General features: G+C 42.7%; 1 protein-coding gene across 1 annotated transcript in view; it reads left to right on the plus strand.

Moving 5' to 3' along the window:
- FNBP1 (formin binding protein 1) overlaps positions 1-19,371 on the plus strand; it is a gene marked incomplete at its 5' end in the record, with an annotated part of 45,520 nt that overhangs the window by 13,228 nt on the left and 12,921 nt on the right. Inside the window, 5 exons of the mRNA XM_009084379.1 lie at positions 658-786; positions 2,531-2,677; positions 7,285-7,482; positions 8,839-9,021; positions 17,881-17,895. Coding sequence (XP_009082627.1) covers positions 658-786; positions 2,531-2,677; positions 7,285-7,482; positions 8,839-9,021; positions 17,881-17,895 — 672 coding nt within the window. The remainder of the gene's footprint in view (positions 1-657; positions 787-2,530; positions 2,678-7,284; positions 7,483-8,838; positions 9,022-17,880; positions 17,896-19,371) is intronic.

A 19,371-nucleotide genomic window follows, 5' to 3' on the forward strand; every position in this document is an offset into this window, starting at 1 on the left:
TTGGGTAGCAAAGCAAATCATCTGTGTGGGTAAAAATAGGAAGGGAGCAGTGTCTCAGCTGCTGCTCAGGCTCCTCTTTCCTTATGTTCTTCATGCCAGCACTGTTTGAGGGAGTGTGGATAAAGGACTCTGCAGAGCACCCCCAGCTAAGATGTTTTGTCACGATTGTGTTGGCTAAGGCACGGGAAATGAGACAAAACTGTGTTGGTTTTTTTTCCTCACTTCCCTTGCTCCAGAAAATCCTGTTTGTCAACAGGGAAGCTGTTTGTTCGAGGAGAGAACGTGCCATCCAGCAGGGCATGCAGCAGAGCAAGAAGAGGATCCACAGTGTGCACAGAATGTGTGTGGCTGCCCAGGGGGCTAGTGGAGGGGCCAACTTGTTTGGGTGTTTTACATGCAGTGCAAACAGAGGTTGGTCATGGGATGCAAAATGGTTCATGGAAATAGCACTTATAACACAAGAAGGGAGCAGCAGCAATGTCCACACTGCAGCATGTGCTTGAGGAGATGAAATCTTTCCTAAAATAGGAGCAAACTGAAAGCTGAGGTGTTCAGACTCCCATATCTTGATCTTCCTGGATAGTAAGATTTGTACCACCACAATGCAATTTCTTTCCATGTAGACTAAATTATAAATTCCTTTTGGTGTTTCTTTAGGCAAGACAGCAAGCCCAGCTGCGACATCAGATGGCAGAAGACAGCAAAGCAGAATATTCTTCCACCTTGCAGAAGTTCAACAGTGAGCAGCATGAGCATTACTACACACACATACCAAACATCTTCCAGGTAAGGGTCACTGGCACTGATCAAGGGCAGCTCATAATCCTGTGGCAAGAACACAAGGGCATATTGCATATCACCTCAATTCTATGACCATGTCTTGTGCTTTTTGGTGATCTGTTTGTCACCATTAGCAAATTTTGCATGCAGTCTGCCACCCCAAGAGAGGGCAGGATAAATGATCCCTTTCTCTTAGGCTAAATAACACGTGAGCAATAATATATGAGGAAGGTGACATTGAATTGTCATGACACATTACGATAGTCATTGGAATCCTCACAATCTTGCTCTGTTTAACTGTGTCTGTGCAGCTGGGGATGAGAGCATCACTTGCATTGTTGGGGCAGGAGTCAGCTGGGCATCACTGCATCTGTAAAACCTCACAGTCCTTTATAACCTGTCTTGAAATCAGACTTCACAGATGGTTAAATGTAAACCACAATAATTCTGCAGTAGTGAATGCCAAAGGCTGTAGAGGAAGAGTAACAAAGCCATCAAATTTATACTGAGTGAAGATTGAAGTTTGTGCTCAAGTGAACGAGGAGATTGATGTAGTAGAACAGAAGTTCTGAATGACTGTTCCATTGTAATGGCTCATAAGCATCAGAAATGGAAAATACAACCTCTTTAAGGAAGGAAATGTCACATGCTTATCATCAGATGAGAAATAGCTGATATTTCCATAGCAAACACGCAGTTTCATACCCATCACTGAAACTTCTGAGCTAAAGGGACACCTCCTTTTTTTCTCATGGTATTTCAAACCAATGCCTTGAGATAAATTATCCCTGGCATCAGATATAATATTTTTGTAATGCATTTATATTTAATGCTGGATGTGGTGAGCACTCTGATTTGTGTGGGAGCATGTTAAGAGTCATGCAGATGTCTCCTTTCCACTACCAGGGCACCAATAAGCTCTGGTGTTTTCTTTTAGATGTTGAGATAAATTGTTAGGAAAATTATGTCAGGGCAATGAGGATTTTTAAGTTGACAATGCTCCATAGGTTTCCTGCAGTGTAATGTGAAACAAACTGTTCTGTTCATGCTCTTCTGTATCCTGCTATAATTTGTCATGATAGAGTTATGCCACATCCAGTTTCTCTCCATGGTAAAGGCAAAGCCTATGAAATGGGTCCTGGAGATTGTGGCACTGAATCCACTGAGGAACAAGGAGCACATGTTGGGAAGCTCTGGGGTGAACAATACATCATATATTGTACCTCAGTGCATGGATACAATAGATGATGTATTGCACTGTGAACAATACTTGGTGTATTGTACATCAGTACAACACATGATGTATAGGACTGCCTGAAAAAAAAATTACCCTCTAGTGAAAAAGAGTAAGGAGACATGAACATTTTTGTTTGCTTGGATTCTGCAGTCCAATGAAAAGAAGATCTTTCTGAACATGCACAGCAAATTAATTTATTGTGGCAGAAATTCTGCTAAAAGCCTTAGGAGCCATCCTGCCTGAAGTCTAGAGCTGGGTTTGACAAATGAGCATTTTTTAACACAAAAAGTTTAATTGAAAAATTCCCAGTAGCAGAGATTACTTTTAGAATGGCATTTTGATGTTTGAGGGAACAGTATCACTTGGTGCCTCCTTGAGAACACCTGGCCTAGTTGGTTCTTAAAAATATATTTAAGCCCTAAGTTTGAAAGCAGCTGGTGCATGCTAGGAAAAATCTTGTGAAACTGTGAAGGTCATCTTGATGTTTGATCTGAATGAAATGTACTTTTGTAGAAAATACAAGAGATGGAGGAAAGAAGAATTGTGAGGATAGGTGAATCCATGAAAACCTTTGCAGAAGTCGATCGCCAAGTGATCCCCATCATTGGGAAGTGTCTGGATGAAATAACAAAGGCTGCAGAGTTAGTGGATCACAAGAATGTAAGTGTTGCCTTGTTTGTATTGTTGATTGTTACCTTCAGTATTGATCTTAGAGACTTAAATCCTGGGTCTAGGCTGCAGCACGAGAGCTTTGCAGTCACAGAACTAAACCAAAGAACAGCTTCTTGTCCCAAGCTGCTTTGTCTGAGGCAGGATGTGCTCAGATTATTTCCCAAATCTACTTAACACCAGAAATGCCTCCACTGCCACGCTTTGTAATTTATTTTTTTCAGGAATCTTCTCTCCTTTTACTAGAATAATTACTTTTTGTCATACTGTAATTGAACAATAAGGTTCTGCATCCAATAAGATGATGTTGGACACAATTTCAGATGCTTAATCATCACCAGTTCTGACAAAGGTGGTTTCTGTCTCTCAGAAAACTGAATGTTGCAGAAATGTCTTCATTCCAGTTAGTTTTATGATAATTAAAATATTTCAAGTCTTGGCTACATAAACAATTAGCAAAATCTTTTTGTAGAATCTTTCCTTGCAGGTTTGAGGTTTGCTGGCAATCTGTAAACAGGCCAGTCTTGATCTCTGAACATCACTGTAGGGTGCAGAGAAGCCTTCCTGATAAAAGGGCTGATAAAGAGTTTGGTTGAGCTTCCTCATGTACAGTGACCACAAGGCCAAATGTGTTTTCTGTTAAGTGTGCAGAAGGATCTGCTCCATTCCTACATGAAGTCTCTGTTCTTTCAGCCTTTCTCATGGATCACATTAGGGCTTTAAATACAGGCAGCATGTGTCTTGCTGCTGTTTGAACTTCCCATCCATGTTTTTCCCTGGAGTCTCTTTGAGCTGTTCAGTGCCCAGAGTTGGCAACATAACCCTGAGGTTGGAGTTTTGTTCAGCTATTGCTCTCACAGAGAGCAGCATGGGAAACCAAGGAATCTGAAAATCAGTCTCTAAGTGGGAAAAGGAGGAACTGGGGCACAGATTCTGATGTTGGAACGATATACTTTGCGTGAGGTGCAGTTTTGGGGCTGCACGATTAGATCGTGTCAGGGAGATTCATATCTCAGCCCACACTCTGCTTGAGTCTTCAAGTGAGGTCTTGGCAAAACACACACGAAGCTTACGCTGTGTGTTTGGCTCAGGGTGGGTTCTATGTGCTAGTCAGTGCCTGTTGCAGACAGATAAGTCAGATTGATGTACAAGTGTGACATTGGAAATTGGTGAGTTTGAGCTAGCTAAGGGATCTCCTGTAAACACTGTGCTGGCAAAAATGTGTTGAGCCAAATTAGTTATATCTAATCATGACAATGGGTTTAGTGTGTTCTGTCTGGAAACAGATGTCCACAGGGTTCTTTTTTTCTTAAATATTATCAGGGATTTTTGTCATCTCTTGAATAGTAGTTTCTAACTTGCTTGATTCTGATGAGAGTGATGTGCTGGTTCTTGCCCTTCTGTGGCATTAAGTTCCTGCCACTGTATCCAGATGGCCACAGGTGCACACAGGAGGAATTTAAAAGCTGTATTTTCTCTGTTTCCAGGTAATGTACTGTTTTTGCCACTGATGCTGAGTGTTACCACAGACCTTTCCCATCTCACCTCTTAGCATTTCAAGAAGCAAGTTTGGGCTGTCTTAGGCTGCCATCAGAAGTTTTTCCTTTTCCTCCAAACACTCCAGTTGAAGCTTGTCTCCTTTACTCCTCAAGCTTAAAAAGCCTTGGATAGGAAAGTCAACTTGATGTGCGCTGTAGTCAACCTTGAAAATAAGGTCAGATTCCAGGAAAGTTGTCTTCAAGGACAGCTGGTGATGATATAGTACAATGGGGAGCAAACCCAAGAGCCTGCTGAGCAGGAAGAGCTTTGTGTGAAACTTTGAGCCCACACAGACATGTGCTTCCCAGCTGGGAGCAGATCTGCAAGATCTGGCAATCATAAACAAAAGTACAGTGTCACCAAACTTGAAATGTGGTAGGTCAGACTCTGACACTGCCAAAGGCACTGATGCATTTGGAGTCCTTCTTTAGCTCTTGGTATCCTTTGGCTTTAATTTACTTTTTCTACCCAGTTATGACATGCAGTTACTGGAGAAGGGAAGAGGTTAACTGAAAGCTGCTCTGTGTGTAGGAACTCACTTCGGGACTTTAAATGGAACCGTCACAACTGACAGAGAAGATGTACTGGTCAGAAAGAAAGAAAGAAATCACTGAAGCAAACATCAATTCTTTGGTACCTTGTGTGCCAAACTGTTGACTCGAGCTGATAGGATGTTGGAACATGCAAGTTCTGCAGCTTTTTTTTGCTGTCAGTAAAATATTAGCAACTGATGGTGAGGCATTACTGGTTTATTTTGCTTTTCTCTTTTAAAGCAACAGGACCTTGCACTCCATGTAGGTATCTTGGAGCTTTTTGATAATCAGTCGTAAGCTTTGGGTAGGTTTGTTACAATTTTTGGCCTGTGAGGGTGAGGCTCTATGGGATCTGTGTACCACCATGGTTTCCAACATCAGAATTATGTAGTACAAGAGTAAGACAGGGGTGTGTTTCTGCAGTGACTTTGAAACCACTAAGAGGCTCCTTTCCCTGGCCAACTCTGTGTTCCCTCCCCTGGGGATACTAGCAGGATTCTGGAAGATCACTTTTCTTGCAGGGCTCCTATTTTATTGGATAGTATTTAAAACCAGAATGACAATATGGGTCAGATTTAATACTTCCTCTATTCTCTGCAGCTTAAATATTGCCAAATTCTGCCTCATGTCCACTTACACAGTGGTCACTCTTACAGGCTTAGTTACTAAACATGTGACTGTGGAAATAGGATTGATTTATGCCCTCACTGAATGTATAGAATTCCTGCTAACAGCAATAGAAACTCTCTAGATTTAGCTGGGAATACTGGTTAGCTGTTATGGTTTTTTTCCATTTTCCCTTTCCAGCCATTTGGACAACACAAAGGTCATGTTAAAAGGGTGAGCTGTGGTGACTGCCAGGTGAACCTGTGCAGAACCTGCTTCAGAATGGTCTAGCAGCAGATAAAATGAATTTTTTATGGACTTTGGAGTTCCTGTTATGACATTATCTCCGTGATATATGGAGCATGCTGGTTATTTTTAGCTCCATTGTAGTAGAGGGATGTTTTGACAAAGTGGAAAGAGCATTGTAAAATTAAGAGGTAAAAATGAAAAGCTCCACCGTGCATAGGATAAAATACCAACAGAGTATTGAGTATAACACTGTGTAATCTCTTAGAGTCATATAATCACAGAATGGTTGGGGTTGGAAGGACCTTAAAGCTCATCTCATTCCACCCCCTGCCCTAGGCAGGGAAACCTTCCACTAGCTCATGTTGCTCCAAGCACCATCCAACCTGGCCTGGAACACTCTCAGGGATGGAGCAGCCACAGCTTCTCTGGGCAACCTGTGCCAGTGTATCACCACCCTCACAGGGAAGAATTTCTTCCTAGTATCTAATCCAAACCTACTCTCTGTCAGTGTGAAGCTATTCCCTCTTGTCCTGTCACTCCAGGGCCTTGTAAAAAGTCTCTCCTCATCTTCCTTGTAGCTCCTTCAGGTACTGGAAGGCTGCAATTAGGTCACCCTGGAGCCTTCTCTTTTCCAGGCTGAACAATCCCAATTCTCTTAGACTTTCCCACTCCCTTCTTCTCTGTGCCTTCTTCATCTTGCTTTCATGACTATTATTACAAAAATCTCTTCAGATGTTTATATCTCAGGAAGCTTTAATGTCCAGCTAGGATGTGATAATGGAAAGTGTTGTGCTACCCACCTAAAAGTTGTGGAGGAATTTCACAGTGCACATGATAGATTGAGGATCTTAAACCTTAATTTTCTTCACAATCCCATGGAGGCTTTTGCAAAGCTTTTCCTACATTAGTGTTTTGCTTAACTGAGCCTGTCCTCTGGGTGCGTTTCTATCCCAGTAGGTTATTCCCAAACAGCATTTTACCTACGGACATGGGCAGAATGTGTGAAATGCCTTCAAAGTGACAAATTTATCTTTTTCTGTGAACAGGGTGGTGATGCTCTTCTCTAGAGACCAGTGAGATATTTGTGTGCTGAGGCACAGTTTCTCTAATGATCTTAGAAGAAGTTTGTTAGAGTGTAACATAAAAATCCCTCTGCCCAAGAAAGCAAGTAGATGAGAAGTGTGTTAAAATGATTTTTCTTTTTTTCCTGAGTCCATTAGATTTAAATGCATTTGGCAAGCTGAGGTATGAATTTGAGCTTATGTATAATTAATTATGTTTGTAGACCAGACTAGGGAAAATGCCATCAGTTAGGTTGGATGGGACCACAGTGGGTTGTCTGCTCCAACCTCCCTGCTCAAGCAGGGCCATTCTAGGGCATGTTCTGGTAGGATACTGTGCTATGCCAGGTGCTTGGGTGTTTTAAAAGCACATCAAGGTAGTAAAAATAGGACCAAGAAAAGTGGTCTTGCTGAAGCAGAAGGTGGAGGGATGAGTGTTGATCCTGAGCTCTGGAAGGTTGTTCATTCCTGGGAATGAGCTTGGTCACTATAAGGGTTGGTTCCCACACAGCTGAACTCACTTGTCCTTGTACTGTTTTTCTGTGCCACCATTTTACTGACAACCCTCACCTGAGATGTTTACCCTTGTGTTGAATCTGTCCCATTCCAGGATTCTCAGATGGTAATAGAAGCCTTTAAATCAGGGTTTGAGCCTCCGGGAGACATCGAATTTGAGGACTTCACGCAGCCGATGAAGAGGACTGTGTCTGAATCCAGCCTTTCCAACTCCAGAGGGGAGGGGAGGTCAGAGATGAAGTTTGGTAGCAAATCCAAGGGCAAGTTATGGCCATTCATCAAGAAAAATAAGGTACTGACTTGCAAACTTGAGCGTGGTGTTAGTATGTGTTTAGTCAGTAGCCTCTGTCTTGTCTAGTAATGCTGGCAAGTTCAGCTCTTTCTAAGAGAGTTCTAGATTCAGAAAGTTAATAACTGATGTCTTAATATGGTGTTTTGTGGTAGTCTTTGGTTACTTAAGTTTCTTGATACCTTTAATTTTTTTCTTGTGTAGTTTCTTGAATTATGTTGCGGTTTTGAAATTAATTTAACTTAAGTTGTCATGTCTGTGCCATGGTCCATTTCTGTGCCTAGCTCTGAGAGGGAATTGTAAACCACTTACTTAGTGCCATGTGTGCCAACTAACATTGTTACTTGTGGGAAGCTTTAATGTGGCATTACTGTTTTGACACTCCTAAAACTCTCCTTGGCTTTTCATGTGTGTTATCTTTCCAGTCTGTGCACTGGGGTCAGCAGGGTTGGGGCTGGGAACAGGGAATCAAAGCACAACTCATGGAGCAGAACTAACTGAGCAGTTGACTTTTTAAAAGACCATATTAACTTATGTATCCATTAAACCTTCTTCATTCCACTGTCATATTTTATACCATAATGCATGGCAGCATTTATCTGGGGTGACCAGAACGTGTCAGGGGGACTGGACTTGAGTTTTTTCAGTAACACTGATGGAAGCCCAGAGTAGCTTTGTTGTTTTGAGCTCACCTTTGCTCTGACCCAAACCACTTCTAATCAGACTCCAAAAATCTACCTGTTCACAATGGATCGTTCCTGTAATGTTGGTATAAGAGAGAACTTGGCTGTCTGGTGCTTACATCAGTGTAGCCAGAAAGAAAACCACCACCAGGATTAACTCCTGAGCAAATTCATAGAATAATTTGTACAAGTGAAGTGTGATGCACATGGCTGAGGTATGATTTGGAAGCAGGAAGGAATGTGGTTTGTTGTTTTCCAGATAATAGAAACGCTACTGGCCACTAAGGTACCTTCCTTATCTGATCCATTTAAATTCAGGTATTTGAAAGCTCTATCCATATGCATTATTCCGAGCTGTCCACAGAGCAGATCAGGGCAATTTATGGGGATGATAGTGCTGCATGGAAGAGTCTGCATGAGCTTCCTTCAAAATATTCTTCTTATTCTTCTGTTGCATCACTTCCTAAAACTTTCATTCATCACCCTCTTCATTTAACATGACTCTGAAATACTGCTGCTTTCCTCCCCTCTTTTTCGAACCATGGCCTTTAATATTTGATTATTTGATTGTTTTTTCTCTGAATTTCAAATATTGGTTTTGATGCTTATTTTCGTTTTGTGTTTTATCTTTTTATTTTGGTTTTTATTCTGTCACTTCTCCATCTCTTATACGTAGCTTATGTCCCTTTTAACATCCCCCCATCAGCCCCCTCCTCCTCCCCCTGCCTCTGCCTCACCCTCTGCTGTTCCCAACGGCCCCCAGTCTCCCAAGCAGCAAAAGGAACCCCTCTCCCATCGCTTCAACGAGTTCATGACCTCCAAACCCAAAATCCACTGCTTCAGGAGCCTAAAGCGCGGGGTAAGTTCTCCTCTGGATCTTTCTCTCTCTCTCTCTTTCTTTTCTTTCTTTCTTGCGCTTTTATTGCACGTTCTGTTATGTAAAAAAAACTTGTTTTGTTTTGTGAATGATTCCATTGTGTTTTATCATAACATGCAGACACAAATCCAAGGATTCTCAACCTGTAAAGCCATTTGTAGTCAAAACCCCCACAGTGAAACCACAAAAAGTAGAGTTGCTGATGGAAATCACCCATTTGAGGGGAGGGAAGGGTTGAAGAAAGTATGGAAGGAGGAGCTGAACATTAGGTAGTGCTCATGTAGAAGTCAGTCTTTAGGTTTTCTGTCTGCAGGGTGAGTTCAGTGCAATCTCTGTATCAGAAGAGTAAATTAGGGGAGGGATTTGAGAAAATAATTGTTGTGATTTTGGTTGGTGCAAGTTCAGGCATTTCCCTGAAATGATCAGACACTCACTGGAGTAGTGAAAAATTCTGTTCCAGGCTCTCAGCTCATGCATGAGCTGCTGCAGTGTTAGCTGGTGTGGTAACTCTGAGCCTTGAGCTAGGAAACAGGTGAGATGTGAAGGGTGAACTGATTCTGGGTGGTAATAAAGTTGTTTCTGTGGTCCATGTGTGCTTTGAACCATGTGTTGGGAGAGACTGGGACACACACACCAAAGCTCCCTCAGTTACACTTGGTTCTAGATATTTGGGGCTGACACTTCTGAAGGGCCTTAAATGCATCCTGTAGCATGAAGCCAGTAAGATTTGGATAAGGTTTGATTTGAATCCTCTGGAGAACCAAAGAAATCCCAGTAGGTTTATCATATCTGGCTTTGGGCCTCCCTGGGCAGACAGTGTGGGTTAAGCAGGTTTAAAAGTGCCCATGGAACAATTAAAATTCTGCCATGCTATTTTTTTTAATTAGTTTTAAATGTGATTTTTTTCCCCCACAATTCTTACTCTTCACACTTTAAATGTCCATGAAATATCTTTGCAGAAATACCAAGAGTTGAGAAACTCTTTGCAATAGCTGCTGTTCTTGTAAACTATGGAGGGAGGAACTAACTGAGAGTTTGTTAAACTTTATGATGAAGCATAGCAAAACTAGAGAAAAAGTGTCCATGCTTGGACCTTACAGCCTTCCCTACAAACAATAGCATGCAGAATTGTAGGTCAGAAATCTTTCTCTGGGCATTTCCCATGAAGATTTTGTTGTTTTCTGAACCAAGGTTCACTTCCCAGTGATATGACACACGGTTTCAAATCATATTCTGTGTGCAAAAGCTTTATCAGTGCAGTATGCAGGCTCCAAACCCTTAGGGATTAGGGTTTGGTTTCTTCTGCCAGCAGCTGGAGTGCAGTGTGTTAATGCTGGTTAAGCCTTGCATGGTGCAAAGGAGCTGAAAGACTCTGTGGCTGAGCTCAGGGATTCACCTGGGTCTAGGTCACACTGGATCAACATTTTGTGGCACATCACCACTGTTCTAAGGTCAGTGTCTCTGTCTCCTTTGCTGTTGATAGAGTGAAAAACATGGCCTGAGTTTTCCCAGGTCAGCTGCTGTTCCTGTTGCTGACAGCAGCTGTGGTTCTATTCATAAACTGATGTTGAAGTGTTTGTGTTGAATTCAGTCCTCTCATTGGAGGTCTTCATAAGCAGTAAATAAAATGACAGGTCCCTGAGATAAAATTTTCCATTTTTCAAACCAAAATAAGACTTTGTCTTCCCAGAAGCTCACACATGGCACAGTTGTGCTGAAAAATTGCTTGCACAGCAAGGCTTTGCCTCCTAGGTGAAGGTCCTTAGAATTGTTTCCTCTTGTAAAAATTACAGGAAGGAGACACAAGTGTTCAATATTTTAAATGTTTTTCAGGGCAGACTGTAACAGCAAGGAAGTGACTACTTTAAAAAGCCCAAATTCTTCTCCAGGGACTGCACTGACATTTAGGACTGAGGACTGGAGCAGTATAAAAGCAGAGATGGTTTCAGTGGGGAACTTCAGTGGTTAGTAACAAAGAACTGAGAGCAGTGCTGTAAACAATACACTGTCTCATCTGCTTACAGGCAGTGCAGTTAAAAGAGCATTATAGACAGTGGGTTTCAGTTCTTTGCTAGGAAATTGCCATTAAATGGGATACTCAGAGCCCCCAAAAATCCTGGTGTGTTTCAGTGGGGAAGTGGGAAGTTTCCAAGCTGTCCAAAGGCAGAGTCTGTCCATGTCCCTCTTTTCTCAGTTGCAGTTTGACTCAGAGCATCTTTCCTCGGTGGTTTTTATGGGGGGGGAGACAGTTTTAATTCTGTTTAAATCTACTAGTTCATAGTTCCACAGGCGTGTCACAAGTTTGCAATTCAAATTCTTACTCTGTGTTTGGCCATATAAGCAATTGTAACTAATTGCTTTCAATATTTGCTGCAGAAAGGTCATTATTTTATGTATTAACTGTCCAAGAAATCCAAGCCAGCCTTAAAAATTCTGCATACTGTGTTGTTTTAAGTGCTTGGTGTGAAAGGCAAAGCAATGGGAACAATGTCCTATAGTCTTCTCTGGAATCCCTCAGATTTCTGCTGACCCATTCACTGAGGATGTGCAAGGAAAGGCTATTGCTAAATCTTAATTTAAACCTTTCACTGTTCTTTTTCGATTTCATTTCCTTCCCTTGTCAGCTACCAGGATGTTTGCCTGTAAATACTTTTCCTGCCTGACTCATCCCCTGGATTTGGAGGCCAATGTTCAGATCATCATCTCTTTTTCTCCCAGAGGGATGAATTCAGGCCACTTCATCCAGAGCTATGGAGGAGGAGAGGCTGCAAACCTCTGGCAGCTTGCTCTGTCTCATTGGAAAGCTTTTCAAATTCCCATTTCACAGGCCTTTGGTGATTTGTGTTATACAAATGGTCATGCTAAAAGATCATGAAAGTGCCATATGACCTTCAAAAAGAAATAATTCCAACCAGGCAAAAAGGAAATCAGGAACCTCCCACAAATCCTGTTAATTTATCAGCTGAAAAACGAGTGGTTGTTATTTGTTTCAGTTGATATGACAATGACCCCTGTTATATTGAGCAGAGCTAGACAATACTGTTAATTCTGCTTTAACCTTCTTAAGTTTAATAAGATTTCCTTTTCTCAGTCCTTTTCCATCCCTCTGTCAAAGCCAAAAGCATCTGAATTTTGTGCAGGAGCATGAGCAGTAATGTGAGAAACAGTGGGTTGTGTTCCCAGAGAAATGAGGAGGATGTAGGGTGGAACTCTACACCAAAGAACATCAGATCTGTACAGGGAAGCACCTTTGGGAAGGTCATGCAGGGAGCCAGCAGGAGAGCACAGAGTGATGAGGGTTTGACTTTGGACACTGAATCATTTCTTTGCTCTGAATATTGTCTCTGCACTGCTGGCTTTGTTCCTTGGCAGAATTCCACTCCAGCCAGGCACCTTGCAGTGCAGGTGGCCACGAGGCACTTCAAGTGTTATTTTAGAGGATTTGACCAAATTACCAAGCAGGTCCTTCCTGCCTTTGTGGATAACCTGAGCTCTGAACTCCTCCAAAGCCAGGCTAACAGTTTACTTCAGAGGAAAGAGGATCATACTCCTTTTTTGCACAGGAATAAGGAAAAGCAACTCCTTGATGTGAACAAGCCCTAAGCCCTTAACAGGATAAATTCCAGCAGCAGAACTGCAAGTTGTAATTGATCCTTGAAACATAACACGTGAATGGATTCCCACACAGCTCCTCCATGCAATCTGTGAGACCAGGAGGTGTCTGAAGAGGCAGTGTGTTTTAGCCATTTCCTTCTAAAACTTTGGGTTAGCATCTTATGTTGCATTTGGAAAGAGAAATCACAAAACTAAAGTGGCAAAATCACAAAACTAAAGTGGCAAAATCACTGGTGACTGTTGAAGTGAATGATATAATTAGCTCTGATTTGTCCTGTGCCCAGTGCCCAGTCTGGTTTTAATTTTGCTTCCAAACCAAAAATCCAATGACTCTTGTTTTCATGGAAGGAAACAGATGCCTGAACAACTCACAACAGATGCAAGGTTAATGTGGAGGCGCCAACACCAGGATCAGTGGTCACTGCCAATATGAAATCCTAGTCTGTTAAAAAAAGATAGATTAAATATTTAAGTGCTGACTCTTGTCAGTGTCTATGGTTTTCTAATCACATTTTTGTATTTCCCTCAAAGCTTTTTGCTTCTAATCCTGACAGCAGAAATGTCCATTATAGGGAATACCATAAAACTGTTAGAGCACTTATTATGAATCAGAATGAGAAGGGGGGGGAAAAAGTCTTAGACAGTTTTTGTGAGTGCTGTTTCTAATAGTCCCTAAAAAAAAGGCAGTATAAAAGGTAGTATAACACTTCAACTCTGTCTCTTTAGGGAAGTTAAAGCCAGAAGAGTCCAAAGAATGAGGAACCACTTACATAACTCATAATTTCATTTATGCTTACTCTGCTTTTTCTAATTGCCTTTTGAGGACAAAGAAACTTGGTATTCTGCTGGTTGATACTAATGCTGTGTTCTTTTGTTTTATCGCTGTAGTGACAGTAACATCAGCACCTTTATTTCAAGAGCAATACTCCTGAACTAACAACATCCAGGGGTAGAACTTACACCTTTGAATCCTCACTCTGTGTGCATTGTGTGGACTTTTCTGTTCTCTCCTGCCTCGGAGCTTGTGTTGTGACGAGCAGAGAGGATGGTCTGGGAGCTGGGACAGAGATTACTGCTGTTATCCAAGTTCCAGCCTCCAGACAGTTCCATAAAGCACATGGAGGAACTTTTGTGGTTTCCTTTCTAGTGGAAGTTGTTGACTTCATTACAATGTGATTTTATTTCCCTTGCACCAGTGAATGTTCTCTCTCCCCATCCCTCCGTGCCACACTGCCCTCCTGCCCCTCCACACGGAGCTGTCGCTCTGCCTGAGTGAGCAGTACTTTGTTGTTCTGTGAGCATGCAGAAACAGCAAACAAACCACCCCCTCTCCAACCTGCTCTGTTCCCTGCCCTGGGAATACTTGTTGTTCTAACGTAAGTGTCTCTATCTGTGCCAGGACTGGGAGTTTTTGGCGGGTGGGGTCATTAAAGCCATTCCAGCACAGAGGGAGATGTTTTCTAACCTTGCCTGTTTTAAGCTAGCATTTAAACCCACAATATTTTCTGGCTTTTGTGAGCATGCTGAACTCTTACTATTCACCTAGTTTCTAGGAAGCTCCCACTGTGCACTTTGAGGCTGGTTAAACACCAAACTGCCTTTTGCTGTAGCAGTAAGCACAGAGGTGCCGCGCTCGTCTCCGGTGTAACCAACGTGTGTTTTCTCTTGCTGACTCACCAGCAGACACAGTCTTTGTATATTCACAAAGAACTCATGAAGAGGACTTTAGGGACACCCACGTGTGCCGTTGAGGCTAGGGAATATGTTGTAAGTCCTCGTATGGTGTGATCAGCCCATACTGTTGCTACACAGTCGCTAACCCCACTTACAACGCCGTTCCGAGTGTGCTGTGAGAATGTGCTTGGGCAAAGAGCAAAGGAAAATTTGGTGGGAGGCAAGTTGCAGCTTACTGTGTGATGTGCAGGAAAGATACGTCTGCTAGGCCTGGAAATGCTGAAATTGGCACAATTGAAGTAGGTGGACCTGTGAGATTCAGAGTAAGTGTTACGAACAGGTTCCACATTTTTAGTCTAAATTTTTTACAAATGCATCCTTGAGCATCATGAGCCAACCCCTGATGGACAGCAGTGTGGTGACATGTCCTGTGCCTTGGTTGTGGAGCACTCCCTAGAGCCTTTGGAAGCTTCCCTGAACTGTCTGTAATGATGATAGTTCATGGAATCGAGATACATGACCTCTAAATCTGATACTTGGCTAAAGCAGAGTATGGGGAGATTGTTGCAGGGCTGCTAAAATGAAAGAAAATTGCCTCTTGGTTGTGTGGAAGTTGAGTGATTTTTATTTCAACCCTGTTTTCTGTAAGTGAGGTTAGTGTCCGTGACTGTCCAATAACACATGGACCTGCTGGCTTTTCATGCTCTCTCATGTGTTATTGAAGCTTGTGGCTCTTAGACTCTTCATTTTTTCCCTGCAAGACTAAGCTAGGCTTGGTTTAAATTGACAGCTTGAAACAGATTTGCTCATTTTGAAGCAACTGGGGGGAAAACGCCTCTGTTTTCTCAGGAGCTGTGAGCAAGTTTCTAGCTGTGAAAACCCAACAGAGTGGGCAAAAGTAGTTCTGTAGTGTTTAATGCAGATTGAAAAGAAATCTGCTTATGTTTGTTCATAGCAACTGAATCACTGTCATGTAAAATTACCAATACATTTCAGAAATGGAAAACTGAATATGACTTATTTCAGCATTTCATTGTTTCCAGTCTATGATCTGCTTTATTTGCACTGGTTATAACAATCCCTGAAGTACTATTTGGAAATGCTATTAATAAATTCTCTATTTTTTTGTCATACTTAACAGCATAAGAATTGGGCATACAGTGTCTGTAATCCCTTTCAAATTTGCTGAATTTACAGCAAGAGAGTAGTCTTGATGCAGATGATTCTCCGCAGTAGTTAGTGCCTCTAGAGTGAGTAGCATTTAGCAACTAGCGCATGTAGCATTACATTTGTGCCTTTTTAGAGTGCTTCATAGGTAAATATTTATCCTGCACCATGAGTCTTGTCTGTATATCTCTGTACAAGAATCTCAATTTGTGCTGATCATGTCTATGCTAAAGTTCACAGGAGTGCTAAAGCAATGATGCAAACACAAGCTGCCTATGCTGAATTTCTTCAGATCATTCTCTCTCCTTCCTGTATGATTATTCTCTCAAATGAACTGGTTATGTTTGCTTTTTTTTTAATGACCTCTTTAGCTTAGTGAATTTTCTTCATGGCACTGTGATTATTGTGTTTGCTTCCTAATGGGCTGGACTGCAGAGGGAAGTCTCACTGTTGCCTTGTCACTGAATGATCAGTTGACATGCAGCATTTCACTGTTCTTTCAAGGCTGTTTGTTTTCCTTGGATGACTGGCATGTGTTGTAGAAATCCTGATAACTAATGGGCATTGATATTTTTGGAAAAAAAAGTGTATTTCTTAAATCAGCTGTCAAACACATTATAGGCATGGAGCCACTTTTAATTCCAGCCCTAATGAATTGCTAAAAATGGAGCATCCCTTTGAGAACACCATTCCCAGGAGCTGTTGGTAGTAAAGTGGCAGAGAACTCTTGAATGGAGAGAGGTTCTGAAGTCTGACAGCACAGATCCTTGCCTGGAGAGAGGCATTTTCCAGCTTTTCTGTTTGAGCTGTTGTTAGCAGGGAGTGTGAGCACTCCAAGGCTGTTGAGGAGTTGGGGCATTTCACAAGTGTCCCCAAAGAAGAGCTGGTAGGGCAGCTCAGTGCCGCTGGCTGGAGGAGGAGGCTGGGTGGAGTTCTGATCCTCCCTCTCTATCTGGCTTTAGATCTTGAGCAGCACCTCACTCCTGCTCCTTGGCACAGAGCTGAGCACTGGAGCACTGTTAGAATCCTTCTCTTGGAGAACCTTCTGAACCACAGCATTTCACAAGTGTCCCCAAAGAAGAGCTGGTAGGGCAGCTCAGTGCCGCTGGCTGGAGGAGGAGGCTGGGTGGAGTTCTGATCCTCCCTCTCTATCTGGCTTTAGATCTTGAGCAGCACCTCACTCCTGCTCCTTGGCACAGAGCTGAGCACTGGAGCACTGTTAGAATCCTTCTCTTGGAGAACCTTCTGAACCACAGCTGTTGTAACAAGCACTGTTAGAATCCTTATCTCTTGGAGAACCTTCTGAACCACAGCTGTTGTAACATCTTGTGACATTGGAAGAGGCTTTGGTAATTTAGGTGGTCGAGTGCCTGGGCACAGTTGTCCACCTGGCAGTGCCCAGAGCTGTGTGTGCAGGTGTCACCTGGCAACTTCTGGGGCCCTGCAGCAGTGCCCAGAGCTGTGTGTGCAGGTGAGACAGGGCAGAGATATACCCCACGATGCTGCCCAAGCTCTGTGGGCACACACTGCTCTTAGATTTGCTTTCCCAGAGTCACTAAAAGATAATGTTCTGGCTCTGTCCCAGGAAATGTGGTAACTTTTGAAGAATTAGATCATGTATATCATTTAAGGAGCTTGAATCATGTCTTACCATGCTGTCATAGAATCAATTTGGTGTCAAGAGAATAGATTATTTTTTCCCTCCTCCTTGGGCCTGACCTTGTCTGACTATGGCCAAAGTACGTTTGAGTCTGAGTATTTGTTTTTGAATTGTTCAAGAATGTGAAATGACTTTCCATGCCTGCCCAGACAGCAGTGTGCAATCAGCAGGGCCATTTCAGGGCTCTGTCCTTTGGCCATAGCCCGAGAGTTGGGCAGTCACAGGAGATCCCATCGTGCTGCTGGAGGCCAGGGCTGTATCAGCCACTGCACTGAGCTTTGCCTTGGGTGTTACCTCCTCTCTGAAACCCTTGGGTGAAGTGGCTGATGCATTTCAGCACCTTTTTGGTCTAAAGTGACCCATGTACATTTGCAAATTCTGAGTTTTTCCCACTTTAGTGATGCTGTTGTAGCAAGATAAATCTTTACTCTGGTTGTAGCTGCTGTCAGTCAGTCCAGGGCCAGTTTTCCCCTGCAGTGCTAAGCTCACCTGTGTCCAGGTACTTCCCATTCCTGTTTTCTGGTGAGGATCTGGCAGCTGCCTGAGCCCATCTTGTGAACTTTTGCACAGATCTGTTAGTGTTACCCATTTTGCCTTCCAACAGCAAGGGGATTATGTGTCATTTTATTGTAACATCAGTCTGAAAAAGTTCCTCTTCTACTGATGCACTGTTGTTTTTTCTCTCTCCCCCCCCCACCCTGTATCTCTCCAATTTTTACATGAAGCTTTCTCTCAAGCTGGTAAGCACATTTACAGCATGCCTGTCCTGTGTTTTAATCACAATTTCCTGTGTGTGTTTAATGTGCACTGTGCCACATGTGACATGACACTGAAATTAACTGTTAAATCTGTTTCTTCTTTGTGTTTGCTTTTTTTGACATTTATCAGATAACTCTGAATACACAGGTCTGGAGTCTAATAGAGGTGATCAGAATTAAGTCTCCTAATAAGCTGCTAAAAAATTAACTCTAATATATAGTTTAGTTTTCACTTTTATAATCTAGGGCTATGAAAATGTAGAAAACCACTATCGAGTAATTCTGCTACTGCATAAATACACATAAAAAGGAGGAGAAAAAAATAACAACAAAGGTCTCTGTGCTTGCTGGACCTTTTCCAGAGAGCAGTGCATGTCTTTCTGTGTAACACAGCTGCAAAGTTTGCTTTCCATGTCCAGGTATTACTGGAAATCTGCATCATGATCACCTACATTTTACAGCCCTATGTAGTCCTTGAGAAATAACCAATAATTATATTAATTCAAGTTCTGTAAACTTTAACCATTAAGGTTAACTCAATCTGATTTGAATTTGCACACGGAGAGATATGCCTATGTGTGAATCTCAAATTCTGTCTTGGATGCAGCTGGGAAGGTTTCTTGAACTATGGTAAGCTAAAGATGTCACTGAGTTGGAAAGGGAAGGGGTGAACAGACTTGGGAAAGCAAATTATGTGCTGAACTTCATACACAAGGTACTGTATTGTTTGAGACACACTCCACACCTTGATATGTTCCTGACAGCTTGTCTGCATTCCTTTGGCCTTGGAGAGCCCAGTCACAAGGAGAATGAGGCTGGTTTGCTGACCCACCTCGTGCAAGCATGCGAGAGCCACGGTGTCTGCAGTTTGGGAGAGCCTCAGAGGATCCACAGTAGCACCTTAACTGCATTAGCTTGAATGTTCTCTTATTCCTCACCAGTTAGTGCCTTTGGGTGCTCTATTTCCCCTACATACACATTGTACTTGGATACATCATTGTGGGTTTGTTCTGCTTGTAGCAGCTCATCCGGAGGAAACACGTGGGCTGAGAGAGCTGCCTGGGGTAGCTGTGGAGGTTTTGGGTCCTGCTGCTGCTCTTGCCAGCATAGTGACTTGCTTGGGCTCCATTAGCAATGTTGCTTCTCACTGAGGGCCTGTGGTAGGTCTGAGAAATGATGGAAGTGCCTAGAATGCTTGCAAACCTTTTGGCTGTTGCCAAGCCACTGTCCTGGGAGTCCAAGGCATTTATGCCATGGATTTCCACTTGTTTTCCTGGTCACAGTGCTGGTGTGTTGTGCTTGTGTAGCTGAGCTTGTAGTGCTTGTGCAGCTGAGCTAAACCTTTTTATGTAGGAAGAAATCCTCCCAACATAGCTCACCTGGCCTTGCCCCAAGAACTGCAGAAATCAGAAAGATGTGCAGAGAGGGCTGAGACCCATGTGTCCCTCAGGTGGGGAA

Source organism: Acanthisitta chloris, unplaced genomic scaffold (assembly GCF_000695815.1).
Source record: "Acanthisitta chloris isolate BGI_N310 unplaced genomic scaffold, ASM69581v1 scaffold24870, whole genome shotgun sequence".
NCBI lineage: Eukaryota > Metazoa > Chordata > Aves > Passeriformes > Acanthisittidae > Acanthisitta > Acanthisitta chloris.